We start from the raw sequence: 17102 nt of genomic DNA, 5'->3' as shown, positions 1-17102 counted from the left end.
GAACCTGCCCAAGCAGTGAAAGTGTGGAGTCCTAACCACTGGACCACCAAGGAACTCCCCAGACTTCGTTCTTAATCATCAGTGGGAGGTTGATCACTGTGCACTGTGAAAGGGACCAGGGCCCTCACCTCCTCTCTGCCTGGCACGTGGATAGTAGTAACTGCAAACACAGGTCACATCCTATCACAGCAGCTCAGCTGAAAAAAACTGCCTAAAGAAGAGGTTTCAAGCCCTGCTTGCTAAGCTCAATTTTAAAAGCAGTATTTGATATCAGCAACATCCAGAGCCGCTCAGGGATCCAAAAGTTCTGCCTTGGAGTTGTAAGATAGTGTTAGACCTGGATTGGGGGCTTGTTGCCCTTCTAGAGTTTTAGTGACTTGTTCAAGGAGATGGGAAACAGGAGGACCATGGCCTCGTCAGTGTCTCTCCTGTTCAGCCCCTTGCCTTTGTTTTCCAGCTCTCATGTCCCCTCCCCTGTCCTCGCCCTCCTCCAGGTTGCCCAAGTACTCCTGCCAGTTCATTGAGATGTGCCTGATGGTGACGGCTGATCACGGGCCTGCCGTCTCTGGGGCTCATAACACCATCATCTGCGCTCGGGCAGGCAAGGACCTGGTCTCCAGCCTCACCTCGGGACTGCTCACCATCGTGAGTATTGTCATCCTAGGAGGTGAACAGCGGGGACACCCACCTTTGGCATCATGCCACTTGGCTGCATTGCAGTCCTAGAGGGAGCCGTGGAGTGTGAGACCCCGTGCCGGGGGCCCTTGAGGGGAACCCTGGATCAGCCCGAGAAGCCAAAGGAGACTGACAGCTTGGGGTGACGTGGGCTGGCTCCTCCCACAGGGCGACCGGTTTGGGGGTGCCCTGGATGCAGCAGCCAAGATGTTCAGCAAGGCCTTTGACAGCGGTATCATCCCCATGGAGTTTGTGAACAAGATGAAGAAGGAAGGAAAGCTTATCATGGGCATTGGTCACCGAGTGAAGTCGGTGAGTTATGCTTCTCCTTCAGGCACTGGGTCAACAGGGTGTGGGGCACAGGTGGGCTCTCGGCTCCCAGCAGGCAAAGCTTTGCTGACAGATGCCAACACTGAGCAGCTCTCTTTCCCATTATAAAACAGATTGCCCATGAACAGCTTCTGTCATGTTCAGTTGTGTGAAAATGTGATGAACTGGGACCTTGGTAACTTTAGCTTCCCAGGTGACTCTTAGAGGAGAAAGGACGAAGGTCAGGGTTAAGGGGACATATCGGTCACTAGATAATGCTGCAAGACTGGGGTAACAACGCCAAAAATCTCAGTGGCTCCTGGGGCCGAGTCATGTTTAGAAATCAAAGGCAACAAGAGAAGACGTGGCAGCTGCTTGGAGCCCACAGGGACAGTTCAGGGTCCATGGCTCCACCGCTCCAGAAACCTCAGGGAGTTAGTCACTCTGCTGGCCTAAGTGGGGTGTATGACTCGGATTAATACAAGAGGATCCTGTGTTCATCCCGGCATCCCCACACTGGGCCAGTGCAGGGTAAGTCCAGAGGTGGCTGGATGGCAGAGACGGAACCGGAGATAGTGGTTTCTGCTGAGGGACATTCCGTCTGGGCCAGCCACCCCCAGCTCCTGTGCAGACGGTGCACGCACAGCACAGGGCACCTTGCCTGGCTCGCGTCACGCCTGCGCGGCCATGCCCAGCCTTTGGGTGCCTTCCTTCCTGGAGTCCATCCTGGCCTTGTGTGTCTTGGCCAAGGGAAGAGGTCACTGTGGTATTGGGACTTGGCACCCAGTCCATGTCACTCCCCTGCTGATGGGACCGCCTGGCGTGGGTCTCTGAACCGAGAGTTCACCTACACTCATTGCAGGTCCAGAGGGTTTCTTGGAATTTCAGGGGTACTTTGCTGTCCCACTGCCAACATGTGCTTACTTAGTTAAATACTAAGAACTTCGTAGAACTTGGTTACATCTTGACTAGGTTGCTGATGGGCAGTGTGGCTAGTGGCTAGAACCTCAGACTTCCCGTTGGAAGGTGCGTGCTGCTTTTGGGGGGTTTTTTTGGTTTGTTGTTTGGTTTGGTTTTTGGCTGTGCTGCTCGGCCTGAGATTTTCTTTCCCCAACGGGGGATTGAACCTGGGCCCCCGGCAGTGAAAGCGCAGAGTTCTAACCACTGGACCGCCAGGGAAGTCCTGCGCCCTGCTGCTTGACCCTGTAGGAGCCATGGCTAATTTATCCAACATCTCCACGTCTCAGGTGGTTTTGAGGCTCAAATATGAGAGGACATCAGAAACCTTAAAACTCACAGCAGTGGAAATGACACGTACAGCTGTGTCTACCTGTGACACAAGCAAGAACTTTTTTTTTTTTTTTGGTCCTGTGTCTTGTGAGATCGTAGTTCCTCCGCCAGGGATCAAACCCATGCCCCTTGCAGTGGAAGTGCAGTGTCTTAACCGCTGGACAACCAGGGAAGTCCCAGGAACATGTCTTTTAACAGCCATGTCAGAGTTGTTCCTCTAACTTTGGATCACTTCCTAGATCAACAACCCAGATATGCGCGTGCAGATCCTCAAAGATTATGTCAGACAGCACTTCCCTGCCACCCCCCTGCTCGACTACGCGCTGGAAGTAGAGAAGATTACCACCTCCAAGGTAAAAAAAAAAATGTTCCTAATTCCCAAATCAGGATTTTGGGTGAATTTCTTGGAGAAAATGACTGCCAAGTCACAGTTTGATTGTGCAGCTAAAATCGAACCTGGTTTTCTGAAAGATTTTTGTCCCTGTTGCTTAACTAAGTTGACACGTACTCAGTGTCAACGAGAGTCCTCTGCTAGACCTTAGAAATCAAAGACAGTCTCCCCTGTTAACTGGGATGTGTTGGTGGGAGGTTTTTAAATAGCGGTCAGGAATTCATAGTAGTAGTTTTAGTAGTCATAGTGGAACATAATGCGGAACAAAAATGAGTAGTAATGAAAAATGCATTGAATTTTTTTTTTTTTTTGCCTTCCCAGAAACCAAACCTTATCCTGAATGTAGACGGTTTAATTGGAGTTGCATTTGTAGACATGCTTAGACACTGCGGGTCCTTCACTCGGTGAGCTTGCAGCTATTTTCTTCCTCCTAACGTTTACTGATTTTTCTCGGTGATTCCGCCCAACTCCAAGAGCAGTGCACGTTCATTAGAGAGCATTAAGAATTGTCTCTACGCCTACCACCCAGAACACCCTCCCTTTACTAATTAGAGTCCAAAGAGAGCTAGCTTCTCATTCCTGGGCAGAAATTATAGTGTCTGTGGGGAGGAGGGCAGTCATGTCAGCCATTTGAAAACTACAAGTGACTTGTGTGTTACAGGGAGGAAGCTGATGAATATATTGACATTGGAGCCCTCAACGGCATCTTTGTGCTGGGAAGGAGTATGGGCTTCATTGGTAAGTTGGTAGTAAGAGTTCTGTTTGGTTTCGGTTTTTTGTTTGTTTGTTTTACCCCATGGTTCAGGTATACCACTTACCTATGTATGTGGCCAGTTTCTTTCTTTTTCTTTTTTTGGCTGTCCTGCACAGCTTGCAAGATCTTAGTTCCTCAAGCTGGGGCAAATCTGGGTCCTAACCACTGGACCACCAGGGAATTCCCCAGGCCAGTTTCTATCAGAGAGATGTCACATTGTCTTGATCACTGATGCTAATTCTTCCTTTTTTTAACTTCCGCTTTATATTTGTTCTTTTTTTCTTGGAAATGAGTTTGATTGCTAGCCTAGGAAAACAGAATGAAATCCAACAGTTCCTTTTACCAATGCAAACATCTACCTGTGGGATGGATCTAGATGTACTTCCCCAGTTTTTGTGTGTATTAGTAAGATTTCCCTTCCTTATATGCTCTCCCTCACCAAAATTGAACACTCACCAGCTCTTAACAAAAAGATGCGTTTGCTCTATTTTAGGACACTATCTTGATCAGAAGAGGCTGAAGCAGGGGCTCTACCGTCACCCATGGGATGATATTTCATATGTTCTTCCGGAACACATGAGCATGTAACCCTATTACAATAAAGTGATGATGAGAACTCTTCCCCTGAGAAATAGCCACAGACATCTGGCACTGGAGCTTGCTTAAAAGGATGGGCCTGGAGTATAAACAGCCCCCAGTGTACAGACATTGAAGACCAACACCCACAGGCTAACACTATTCAGTCTACACAAAGAAGCTTAATATTTTTTTTTATAAGCATAGAAATAAGAACCCAGCCAATACTTGTGACATTTGCTTTGCTACCTGCTATATTTATTATATGGAAGCATCTAAGCACTGTCAGGATAGTGTGCTTCCTCATTGGAGGGTGTTACAATGTTGCTTTCTTTATTTTTTCCATTAGCTTAAAAAAAAAATTGTTTTTCCCTTGAAGGAAGGGAATGACACTTTTAAGACCTCAAGATACTTTCCATTTAAAGGACCCCTACCCCTAATATCTTATTTTTTCCCTTTTCTTCCTCATATAACCTAAAGAGCATTGTATTAATCTGATTTTTTTTTTTTTAGAATCTTTTTTGTATGTTGTGTGTTAGGAGTTTGTTTGGTATCCCCCCGGAATGTTCCCTGTTGCAGACCAGTGTCTGCTTGTGTCAGGGGGAATGGGACCCACTGCATCCTTAGCCATTGTTACAGAGTATGGGGAGTGGTAATTTAAAATGTAAACTTGTAACATACATATGTTTAAAATGGAAGTGCAAAGCAAAAAGCTGTGAAATGTCTTGTGTCTTATGTTCTCTGTATTTATGCAACCAACTTTTGTCTGTTATTGACTCCTCTCCAGCCAGTTTGCATCTGTAATCCACAAAGATTCCAGGCAGCTGCCACCTCAGTCTTTCCTCTGTATTATCATAGTTTGGTTTAAATAAACTATATAGTAACAATGACTACCATCTCATGTCATCCATATATTTTCATCTGCATTCCTTTTAAATGTACTTACTAAGTTTTACTACATGCAGTTTTAAAATGTTCATCCATGGACTTCGCTGATGGTACAGTAGATGGGTATCTGCCTGCTAGTGCAGGAGACACAGGTTCAATCCCTGGTCTGGGAAGATTCCACATGGTGAGGAGCAACTAAAGCCCATGTGCTACAACTACTGAACCCACGCTCTAGAGCCTATGAGCCACAACTTCTGAGCCTGAGTGCCTGGAGCCTGTGTTCCACAACAAGAGAAGCCACTACAATGAGAAGCCCATGGCATGGAAGGGAGAGTAGCCCTGCTGCAACTAGGGAAGGCCCAAGTGCAGCAACAAAGATAGCTCTCAATCAAATAAGATCTTAAAAAAAAAAAAGTACATCTCTTAAAAAAGAATCAAGGGATTTCCCCTGGCAGTCCAGTGTTTGGGACAGCCCAGTCTCACTGCCAGCAGCCCTGGGTTCCATCCCTGGTCGGGGAACTAAGGTCCAGCATGCCACCAGGTGCAGACAGATAAATAGATTTTTAAAAGATATTATCTTCAAAATAAACCCCAGTATCTTCTCCCGTGAAACTGTACCTCCCATTTCTCAGTGAATGGAAACCAAAGGTTTACTTGATACTCAAGCCAAACACCTGGAAGGCATCCTTGGCTTCACTTCTCTGGTTGCCAAGTCTTGTAGATTTATCCTTTAAATAACTCTCTGATCTGTCCATATCGGGTCTGCTAACTTAGTGCCCCTAGTTCTACTTTTGTCTCCTTACAGCCCACTATCCAAGCAGCCCACCAGAGATTTTTTAAAGGTGCATCTGATTAAGCCACTCCCTTGCCTGAAGCCTCAAAGTGGCTTTTATTCATCTTTTAAACTAGTATGTATGGAACAGTACTTGTCACCAAGCACTATGTAAAAACAGCTGAAGGTTAAACACCTCATTTAACCCTCACAGCTATCTGCCAAGTTAGACAGTATCCCATTTTTTAAAGAAAAATTAGTTCAAAGACTAAGTTACTTGCTCACCCTCATCCACTTAACTGGGCCTCAGTCTCAAATCTTTTTTCTTTTTCCATTTTTACTCCAAGGCCAATCTAAACCTTTAAATAGAAATCCAACGGTGCCACTCAAGACAATAATGGGTGAGGGTCTAAGGTGGCTTTTGTTTCACAAAACGACCACGAAGAACACGCTGCTCTCTAGGAGGAGGAAAGAGCCATCGTCCCCATGGGCATGGGGATGGGCGGCCTCCGGGGAAGACAGTCACAACAGGAGCACAACAGTTGCCCCTTACTGGAGAGGGACGCCGTAGGACAGGCGCGGCGGCGCGTGCGCAGACCCAGCGGCGGCCGGCCCCGCCCCGCGCCCACTATTTATTCCCAGAATCCCTCTGTGTCGTACCAGAACGGCAGAATCGTTCGGGGACTGAGGAGTCGGGCGCGGCGGCGTCAAGATGGCGGCTGCGGCTGTGGCGGCGGCGGCAGCGGCGGCCGCGGCTGCATCTCTGCAGGTGCTCGAGATGGAGAGCATGGAGACAGCCGCCGCCGGCTCCGCGGGGCTGGCCGCCGAAGTCAGAGGTAGCGGCACGGTGGACTTCGGGCCTGGGCCTGGTTTATCTGCAATGGAGGCAAGCGGGGGCGACCCGGGCCCGGAGGCCGAGGATTTCGAGTGCAGCTCTCACTGCTCGGAGCTGTCGTGGAGGCAGAACGAACAGCGGCGCCAGGGCCTCTTCTGCGACATCACCTTGTGTTTCGGCGGTGCGGGAGGCCGAGAGTTCCGGGCCCACCGCTCGGTGCTGGCCGCCGCCACCGAGTACTTCACGCCCCTGCTCTCGGGTCAGTTCTCCGAGTCCCGCTCGGGCCGGGTGGAGATGCGCAAGTGGAGCTCCGAGCCCGGGCCCGAACCCGACACGGTGGAAGCCGTTATCGAATACATGTACACCGGGCGCATCCGCGTCAGCACGGGCAGTGTGCACGAGGTGCTGGAGTTGGCCGACAGGTAGGGGGACGGAGGCGGGATGCGGAGGGCGGGGGTGGAGATGCTCGCCGACCGCGGGCCGCATCCAGGGAGGGCGCGGGAAAAGGCGGGGAGGGCAGTGCCCTGGGTAGGCTCGAGTGAGCCCTAACGAAGTGCATTCGTTTGATACTTACTGAGCGCCTGCCGTGTGTTGTGGGGCCGCCACTGCGCTGGGCACAGAGGGTGCAGCCGGCCATTCAGGCGAGGGGTCGTGTCTCCAGGTGAAGAGACAAAGGCAATGAAAAAGTCCGTTTTTAATGAGTACAGTGTTGACATTTTAAAAGGATAGTAATTGCGTAAAGACCTTTCTCAGGAGGTGACATTTAAACCGACCTTTAAATGGCAAGGGAATCCTGGCCATGCAAAGATGGGGAATGACCATTCCTGGCAGATAGCGCAAAGGCCCCGCATCTCGTTTGGCTTAGAGAAGTAAAAAAAGGAAAATTGCGTGATCTAGGTGGTGAAGGGGAGAAGGGTGTGTGAAATGAGTTGGAAAAAGGAGTTTGGATTTTACAAGGTGATGTGAAACTGGCTAAAGAAATGATTTGACTGAAATATTTTTAAGATGATTTTGCTACTGTGGAAAATGGGTTTTAGAGGGCCCAGATGGATACTCCAGAAACTATTTAGGAAGCAGGTGAATGCAGTTTGGAGATGGGGAGGAGCCTTTTGGGGCAGTATTCTATGTGCATATTTGTTATTTCACCAACTACCTCCTGAGTCAGACACTGGGTTCTGAGCATCTGGGGATTCAGCAGTGAACAAAATAGACAAAAGTCCCTTTCCGCATTGCACTTACATAAGTAGACGGATGGCAAATAAAACAGCATGTTGGATGATTGCTGTAGCTATTTTGAAAAATAAGGATGGCAAGTCATACAGAAAATGTTGATGTAAAGAAGCTGTTTTTTAAAATTGAATGGATAGAGAAATCCTCCTGAAGAAAAAGACATTTGCAAAGAATCGAAAGAGGTGTGGTTAAGAGTGTTTCTGGTAGGGGACATCTCTGGTGCAAAGACCCTGAGATGGAACTTCTCTGGAGGCTAGAGAATAGCAAAAGGCCAGTGTGGCTGGATCAGAGGGATGCAGGGCAAGAGAAGTAGGAGAGGCCTGAGGGTGGTAATGGGGATGGATCCAGATCCCACAGGGCTGTGTCAGCCTGTGGAAGGGCTTGGGCTCCTACTCTGAGTAACATGGGAAGGTTTAGGGTAGAGTAATGGTGCAGTCTGATTTGGAGAATTCTGCTGTGTTGAGAAAAAGTATGAGGTGGTGGGGAAGGGGCTGCAAGGGCAGAAGCAGAGAGACTAGGAGGTTGTTACAGAGGTGGTAGAGGCTTGGACTGAGGAGGGAGAAATAAACGTGATGAGAAATGCTTTGATTCTAGATGTACTTGAAGGCAGAGGAGAGAAATTTGCCAGTGGATTTGATGTGAGGGATGAGGGAAAAGACTGCTGGTTTTTTGACCCATTGGAAACATGGGAGTTATTATTGATTAAGATGTGGAAAACTGCAGGAAGGTGTTTGGGAGGAAGATCAGAAGTTTGGATTTTGGTCCAGGAAATGTCTTCTACTAGATGTCTAATAGGACATTGGATGGAAGAGCATTGGGAGCTGGAGATTGGGAGGAAATTAGCATATAGATGGTAATTAAAGCTTTGGGACTGGTTAAAATTACGTAGGAAGAGAGTGTAGGTAGAAAAGAGAAACCAAAGGACTGAGCTCTGGGGTTCTCCAGAATGTTAAAGAGATTCCAGCAGAGCACCTGTTCCCATGGAAGGCTAGAGTGTATCAAGGAGGGAGTGGCCAATCATGTCAACTCTGTCACTTGTAAGTGATCATTGGATTTGGTGGTAATAGAGGTCATTGATGGCACTGACAAGAGTCATTTAAGTCTGACCATTGGGACTTCCCTGGTGGTCCAGTGGCTAAAATGCTGCACTTCCAATGCAGGGGGCCCAGGTTCTATCCCTGGTCTGGGACCCTAGATACCACATGCAACAACTAAAAGATACCTCAAGCAGCCAAATAATACAGTATCTTTAAAAAATAGTATTTAAGAAATAGTCTGTCAAGAGGATCAGAGAAATGATACTCATGGACCTGTGTGAGGAGTCATCCAGGGAGGTCTTTTTCCCTCTGTAAGCTAGGAGATAGGCTTCCCAGGCGGCTCAGTGGTAAAGAATCCGCCCGCCGGTGCAGGAGGTGCAGGGGACTTGGGTTTGATCCCTGGGTCGGGAAGATCTCTGGAGGAGGAAATGGCAACCCACTCCAGTATTCTTGTCTGGAAAGTGCCATGGACGGGGCAGCCTGGCAGGCTACAGTCCATGGGGTCGCAGAAGAGTTGGACTCGACTGAGTGACTAAGCACACATGCACACACCCTGAGAAATCCTGGAGCATGTTTGTGTGCTGATGAAAATGAATCTGTGGAAGAGGAGAAATTGATGTTATAAGGACCAGAGTCTTTGAAACCAAGAAGGGGATAGAATCCATATTAAAAGTGAAGAAGTTGGACTGGGAAGGCAGAGTATAGGTTACAGCTGTAGGCAGACAGATTGAATAGTGGGAGGGAATTCTCTGGTGGTCCAAGGATTAGGACTCATTGCTTTCACTGCTGGGACCCAGGTTGAAGCCCTAGTTGAAGAACTAAGATTCTCCAAACCTCTCGATGTGGCTGGGGGAAAAAAAAAGGATTGGATAATGGGAAAAAGAAGTTTTTGCCTGATTGCTTCTGTTTTCTCAAAGCATGATACTGGGTCATCTATTTGAGGGTGGGGTGGAATGTGGCAGGTGTATGTCTGAAAGGAGTGGTTTTTTGAATGCAGATGGATAGAGAAGGGTCATTGCATTCACTCCCTCTCTGTTTTCTTCTGTCATGTGAGCTTGTGTTCTTTCAGATTTACCCCTCCTTTACTGGAGACTTTGGTGAGGAGAGGAGAGAACACCCCCAGACAATTCACTTAAAACTTTAACTTCTCTCCATATGTCAGTTGCTGAGTAGCCACTTTGTGTTTGACACTATGCCCTGCAACCATCACAGCCAGTCTTACCCATCAGCTTTGAGGCAGGATTATTCCTTTACAACCCCTTCTCCCCCATATAGTCTGTCTGTTGATCATATCTTCCTTACAGGGCACTTATACTGTAAAGCGATAACAGGAAGTGCCCAGCATGATCCCTGTCACGTGACACATGGCTAGTATACCACAGGCAGCTATTGTTTTCATAGAGCAGTGTTTCCAAACACCTGTCCAAGGAGGTATGTGTTGGCTTACTTGGAGCACCTGCCAAAAATCACAAGTAGAAGGTGGGGAAACCCAAGAAAGAGTGACCCTGGCACCCAGGCATATTTGAGAGCCACTAGAGCTCTTACCACTCTGCCTTGTCTTTGTCTTATGTCTGAGATGGTATGCTCCCTGAAGAGGGTAAAGGGAGCCTGTCTTGAAATTCATCTTCATATCACTAGTCAGTTAGTTATTAAGCACAATAATCATAGTAGCAAGTGGTTACTGAAGTGAAAGAGGCCTGGACTGACTGGTGAAGTCATTCTTAAATTGTTTATGTTATCCGTTCTGGAGATTTAATCCTTAGTGTGTGTGCTAAATCGCTGCAGTGTATGTGCTAAATCGCTGCAGTTGTGTCCAACTCTGTGACCCTATGGACTCTTAGCCCTCCAGGCTCCTCCGTCCATGGGATTCTCCAGACAAGTATACTGGAGTGGGTTGCCATGCCCTTACTCCTTAGCAGTGGTCTCAAATTGGCCACCCTTAGGGCTTAATTCTGCCAGATTAATTTATGTCAGCCAACAACATCTAGTCAGCTACATGCCAAACCGCTTTTTAATATGGACGGGCCTACACATTTTCTGTTGGTTTATTTCTTGGCTTCTTCAGATCTTTGAGTTTGCCTTGCCACTCCTGCTTTAATGAGAACCCAGCTCAGGACAAAGCCCCTGAACACCACCCCTGCCCCCTCTCCTCCCCCAGGTTACTCAGGGAGAAAGCTCTGGTGAAGAGAAGATTAAAACCTCTGACACAAAGCCTGCACTGCCATTCCCTCTGAAATCTGACCAGACAGCCACCCAGGAGTCACAGTTTTTATACCATGTAGTTGATGCTTAAGGAAGTCTCTTCATTGAGACCCAGCCTCATCTAAGAAGAGACTGGTTGCTGGCCAGGGACTTGGGCAGGATGGCACAGACAAGTTTGGATTGAGGTTTGCCTTTGCCAAGGGTAAATTACAGTGGAAACAGAGTGTAGGACTGTTGTTCTTTATTAAAGGATATGTTCTGAAATACCTCACATAATCAAAAACTTCATTTTTGTGTGTGTATCACAAAATTTTGTATAATATATAATTACATATAAGCTACCTAATGTAAATAAAATATATAAAGATGGTTTTTACATATGCTTTTAAACATACTTTCCCACACAATCCTGTTTAATTTGGGAGGATTTGCTTTTTTTCCCCTCAAGTGTCGTGAATGAAATGAGATGAAAGTTACATTTCAGTTTGTATAATTTAGATGTTCTCAAAGAGCATTTTCAAAGTATGCACATTTGAAAATTAATCCTCCCTCTTTTTCTTGGTTTTAGGTTCCTATTAATTCGTTTAAAAGAGTTTTGTGGAGAATTTCTCAAGAAAAAGCTTCATCTCTCTAATTGTGTGGCCATCCATAGCTTAGCTCACATGTATACCCTAAGCCAGCTTGCTCTGAAAGCGGCGGATATGATACGGAGAAACTTCCACAAAGTAATTCAGGATGAGGAATTTTATACTTTACCTTTCCACCTCATCCGAGACTGGCTGTCAGACTTGGAGATCACAGTTGATTCCGAAGAGGTTCTATTCGAAACTGTTTTGAAGTGGGTTCAGAGAAATGCTGAAGAGAGAGAGCGATACTTTGAAGAACTTTTTAAATTGCTCAGATTGTCCCAGATGAAACCTACTTACCTTACTCGTCATGTCAAACCAGAGAGGCTGGTGGCCAATAATGAAGTTTGCGTCAAATTGGTGGCTGATGCAGTGGAGAGGCATGCTCTGAGAGCTGAGAACATACAGTCTGGCACATTCCAGCATGCTGCTTCTCATGTCTCATTATTACCTCGCTTTGGGCAAAATATGGACGTGATCATGGTTATTGGAGGCGTGTCAGAAGGAGGGGACTATTTAAGTGAATGTGTGGGATATTTTGTCGATGAGGACAGATGGGTAAACCTACCCCATATCCATAATCACCTTGATGGACATGCCGTTGCAGTAACAGAATCCTACGTGTATGTTGCTGGGTCAATGGAACCAGGGTTCGCTAAAACTGTGGAAAGGTATAATCCAAATTTGAATACCTGGGAACACGTTTGTAGTCTGATGACAAGGAAGCATTCTTTTGGGCTAACAGAAGTCAAGGGGAAGCTCTACAGCATTGGAGGACATGGCAACTTCAGTCCTGGTTTTAAAGATGTGACTGTTTATAATCCCGAGCTAGATAAATGGCACAACTTGGAATCAGCGCCAAAGATTCTTCGGGATGTGAAAGCGCTCGCTATTGAAGACCGGTTTGTGTACATTGCTGCCCGCACTCCTGTGGACCGGGACACTGAAGATGGATTAAAGGCTGTCATTACTTGCTATGACACAGAGACTCGACAGTGGCAAGATGTGGAATCTTTGCCGCTTATTGACAATTACTGCTTTTTCCAAATGTCTGTGGTCAACTCAAATTTTTATCAGACAGCCTCATGCTGCCCCAAGAGTTATTCTTTAGAAAATGAAGAGGCGATACGAAAAATTGCCAGCCAGGTTTCTGATGAGATCCTTGAAAGTTTACCCCCGGAAGTCCTAAGCATTGAAGGAGCGGCCATTTGCTACTACAAAGATGACGTTTTCATTATTGGAGGCTGGAAAAACAGTGATGATATTGACAAACAGTATCGGAAAGAAGCCTACCGATACTGTGCTGAGAGAAAGCGGTGGATGCTTCTTCCTCCCATGCCACAACCCCGTTGTCGAGCCACTGCCTGCCACGTGAGAATTCCATACCGGTACTTGCATGGCACTCAGAGATACCCTATGCCTCAAAACTTAATGTGGCAGAAGGACCGGATCAGACAGATGCAAGAAATACATCGACATGCCCTAAACATGCGGCGAGTGCCAAGCTCTCAGATAGAATGCTAGGTTCTTTGATGTGTGCAGCTTAAAACAGACCTTTTCATAAGGCTGAAGATACCCAGACTGTTACTTGAAAAAGTAGGTCAATAACTTATTTTCTACATGAATGGATTATCACCTCATATAAAGGAAATACAGTTAAAAACTGAAGAATGGGAAAATCAGTTCAGTACGTGGTAATTTTTGTTAGTTTGCAGTCTTTATCTGTCGTTGGTTTGTGTGTATGTTGGCAAAATAAGATCTTATTAAAGATAAATGGAAAAACCAGGTGTAGTTACTTGGTTGTTTTTCTGCCAACAGTTTATAACTTCTTTGTCTTAGGGACTTATGTTTTGAACATGCTTTAAGCACCGATTTTATTTGCACATTTATTTTGATAATCTTTTTCATTTTTTTTCCTGAATGGTTGGTTTTGACAAGATCAGAATACATGCATTGAGCCCTCATCTATAGGAGGAATGTGCAATAGTGAGGTTGAAGTCTGAAGGAAAAAGCACAATGTTTCAGCAAGATGATTTCACAATGTTTGCATTGCTATTTTGTTGTCTTTGTTTATTTTGAAATACTATCTTGTTTATTTCTAGAAGACATGACTGATGAGAAATTTGTGATTGGCATTTATGGAGTATTCTTCATTTCTTTAGCATCTCTGTTGTAAACTTCAGGCCATCACTCTGAGATAATGGTGGTTAGCAAGAGTACTGATCTTTAGCTGATGAATTGATTACAGAGGAAGTTATATCTTTGAAATTTGTTTCTCTAAGCAGAAAAATATTACTAGTCTAGATTAAGAAATCGAAGGCATTGAAAAATTTTAAAACACTTTTTTCAGGAGTTATTTGAAGATAAGTTACTGAGTGTAAATAATGCCTATGACAATCGACACTCAATGCCTTTAGTTTTAAATTTTGCTCTAATGCATATTATATGGAATCCTCATCATTCCTTTCTAAAAGAAACTTTTTTCAAAATAGGAAAGAAGTAACAGTTCAGGGAAATGTTGCTAAAGAGAAGCCTTATTATTTCTCAACCTGGATTATTACAATGTTTTATCCATTTGCACTAGACCTTCATTGGAACTTTGCTGGAGCCTAGACTACAACATTTGGCTCTTAAAAATTGATCACTGTGGTTATCTTTTATTTTATTCTAATGCATTCTTCTGATCTTCTTACCTGTGCCCAGGCAGTATGCAGATTATCACATAGGTTGACCTTTAGCACTCAGTTAACGTAAGAAACTCCTGCTCTAGTGGTTTGAAGTGTGGGGTCCAGTATACTTTTCTTGTTTTTTTCAGAATGTTTCTACCTTCTTAGACATTGTGGAATACTATTCTAGAAGGTAAATTCCAAGTGCAGTGATTTTTCCCCCCCAGTTAGTTCATTATAGTTCTTACCAGTTGGATCAAACATCAAAAGAAGCAGCACAACCAGGAATTTTGGCTCTCAGTGTGCTGCAGGACTATTAATACTTAGCCCTTGGACTCTATACTAAGAAATTACCTGAAATTTCTAAATTGGTATCCTTGCCTAAGAACATTTTTGAAAAATGTGTTGGAAATCTACTTTAAATGCATTTAATTTAGCCCAGGGTAGGGATGGGAAACTGCAAGTCTATTTCTATATAAGAATATATTATCCTACCCCATCTCTACCATTTCCTTAATTTCCACTTATTTGTAGCTATTTCAATAAAAGTTATTAGATTCTGAGAATTGCTGATTAGTTGTGAGAGGTCTGTGCAAGACAGAAAAGCTCACTGAATGGCGTTCTCATTTCTCTCTGATATACTAGCAAACTTCCTTTTCTGAGTGATGGTGTTGAAATAATTTAGTATCTCACTAAGGTACCAGTTTCTTTCCAGGAGGGTGTGATGTCAGGTTTTTTAATTGCTTTTTTTTTTTCGGTCTCAGAGATGTCTTCTGAGATAGTCTTTACCAAGTTACTTGTAGGATTGTCTTTTTTTCACATGATGTAGCAGAAGCCACAACTCATAAGATTTAGGTATAATCTGGTTTTGAAAACGTGATTGAAACTATTGTTTTTTAACTCGGCAGGCAGCCTAGGCCATGGCTGGAAAGAGAGGGTAAGTCCTTCCTTGCATGATCATGTGTGCAGGGTTCCTGACCACTGAATTCCTAATTTTCATATTTGAATTCACGTGTGATTTCACATCGATAACTTGTGTTTCTAAAATATCCTAACTAACTTGTTAATAAGGAAAGAAACCAGATTTGCTTAAATCTGTTCAAGGCTGACATTCTGACATTTTAAACGAGAAATAACATCCCTCAGCATTTGGAAAGGTTCTGATTATGATGACCAGCCTGAAATGGCTCTTTGGGAAAGAAATTTCCTTTTTAATGAAAACTAAAGATTGCATTTGACAATTTAAGAAGTTAAAAATACAGCTTTAAAAAGGCAGCTTAACATGTATTTAAGCAAACCTTTTTTGTTGTTGCTTTTGTTTTATAGAGGGAAAAGAGGGGAATTGATTATATCAAAAAGTAAGAACTGTATATAACTTAAAGTGAGGCTGCTTAGATCTTGGAATGGATATCCTTTGAGTATACCTACCCCACCACAGTTTAAAAAAAAAAAAAAAGCCGGTGTACATATTGAGAATGTCAGTCATGAGCTTAATGTTTAAGTAATGCCTCCCATTTGCAGTTGTTTGCATGATTAGTCTTGTGTATCTTGATATACAACTTTGCTTTTGCTGTGCCAATTTAAAACAATTTTGCTTTAAAAAAAAAAAAAAGAAAACCTAAAAATGTATGGACATCAGTTTTGTCTTGATTACTGGGTTTTGTATAGTATTTCTGGGACCAAAAAATAAATTGAAATCTTTTTTTATGTAAAACAGAGGTTTGAAGCTGGAAAGATAATGTTTATGGCAGATTTGTGTGCTTTTATATATTAAACTCTTCAGGCTGCCGGTAAGGCAGTTTCTAGAGCACACTTACTTTTTTCCCTCTTTTATGTTTCTTGACTAGTGTAGCATGTGGTATGTTTAAATACTTCATTCTCTGCTTCATAATTCTAATATGAACACTATACATAGGTAGACAGGTAAGCTAAATTGTACATTTTAGTTACTTGGCCTAATCAAGCATAACCAAAGGGATGGTTTTTGTATTTGCTTCAAACTAAGCTTGAAAAGGGTGTATCAGCCACATTTCATGTCTTTTCCAAATACGTAGAATTGTGAAGCCAGTCCTCTGCCTACACTAGAAAAATAGGGTGTTTATAGGTTCTCATTTAACCTTAGACCATTTGGAGAAACAATTCAGTCTCTCCTTTTTCAAATTATTAAACATTTTGGCACAGTTTATCACTCCAGCTTGTTACTCTCTTGAGAATAGTCCATTTTTGTTTGTTATAATGCTTACATTATAACATGTTTTGGTCACTGGAGACAGAACAGCTCACAGCCCAGTGATGTAGTACAGTAACAGTGACACAATACAGTAGTCATTTTGCTTCAAGGAATTTAATTAGATAGCCACGTAACTGCTCTGTGTTGATCACCTTTCTTGGGCTTTTGTCTTACTGTATATGGCCATTACTGCGAATGTCTGACCGTGAAGCACATGCAATCTAGAGCACTTGTTAACTTAATCCTCAGCCTAATGCACTTGCACTCATTGAAAAGTAGTGCTTGCTATGTGGTTGAAGATCTTATGGTCTATGTGCGGGGGCTCATTGAGTTATATGTAAAATAAATACTTAGTTCAAGTTGATACAGTGAGTTTTCTGGGCTAGCAGTATCGAGCCCCTATCTTACCGCAAGTATAATCTTGACTGTCTCCCTTTAATTAAGTCAGAGAGGTAGAATTTAGGACAGTCTGAGACATTACCTTGTAAAATAGCTTGTTTTATGTTCCTAAAGCTCCCTTGTTCTGTTAGAGCTACTAATCGTCTTGATGTAAGTTTTAAATAAATGTTTTTCTTTAGAGCTGATTTGCACTGTGATTTCTCCTTTTAATTATGGACTATT

The 17102-nt window shown here is 44.2% G+C and overlaps 2 protein-coding genes across 5 annotated transcripts in view; both read left to right on the top strand.

Moving 5' to 3' along the window:
• Positions 1–4885, top strand: part of ACLY (ATP citrate lyase) — a 42767-nt gene extending 37882 nt beyond the window's left edge. For all 3 annotated transcript variants that reach the window (XM_043904594.1, XM_043904596.1, XM_043904595.1), the window contains 6 exons: positions 495–645; positions 844–987; positions 2514–2627; positions 2987–3069; positions 3327–3403; positions 3913–4885. In XM_043904594.1, coding sequence (XP_043760529.1) covers positions 495–645; positions 844–987; positions 2514–2627; positions 2987–3069; positions 3327–3403; positions 3913–4007 — 664 coding nt within the window. In that variant the 3' untranslated portion in view covers positions 4008–4885. The remainder of the gene's footprint in view (positions 1–494; positions 646–843; positions 988–2513; positions 2628–2986; positions 3070–3326; positions 3404–3912) is intronic.
• A 1418-nt stretch (positions 4886–6303) lies between these two features.
• KLHL11 (kelch like family member 11) lies at positions 6304–17065 on the top strand. 2 transcript variants are annotated; one of them, XR_006341310.1, is made up of 3 exons: positions 6304–6912; positions 11528–13181; positions 15160–17065. XR_006341310.1 is itself a non-coding variant. In XM_043904592.1 (2 exons), exons 1-2 carry the CDS (start codon positions 6368–6370, stop codon positions 13107–13109), a joined length of 2127 nt encoding a protein of 708 aa, XP_043760527.1. In that variant the 5' UTR covers positions 6304–6367; the 3' UTR covers positions 13110–17065. The 2 variants fall into 2 exon arrangements, 1 of the variants encoding a protein (XP_043760527.1); XM_043904592.1 differs by having other exon boundaries at positions 11528–17065.
• The last annotated feature ends 37 nt before the right edge of the window (positions 17066–17102 follow it).

This window comes from Cervus elaphus, chromosome 5 (genome assembly GCF_910594005.1).
Source record: "Cervus elaphus chromosome 5, mCerEla1.1, whole genome shotgun sequence".
NCBI classification, from domain to species: domain Eukaryota; kingdom Metazoa; phylum Chordata; class Mammalia; order Artiodactyla; family Cervidae; genus Cervus; species Cervus elaphus.
Note: the sequence above shows the minus strand (reverse complement) of the source record. Positions and strands in the feature narration are given on the sequence as shown.

Excerpts from the sequence above, each read along its gene's own strand:
- KLHL11 (XM_043904592.1), top strand. The coding sequence starts at position 6,368 with ATGGCGGCTGCGGCTGTGGCGGCGGCGGCAGCGGCGGCCGCGGCTGCA. Across the intron at positions 6,913-11,527 it reads GTGCTGGAGTTGGCCGACAG|GTTCCTATTAATTCGTTTAA; the intron begins GTAGGGGGACGG and ends TCTTGGTTTTAG.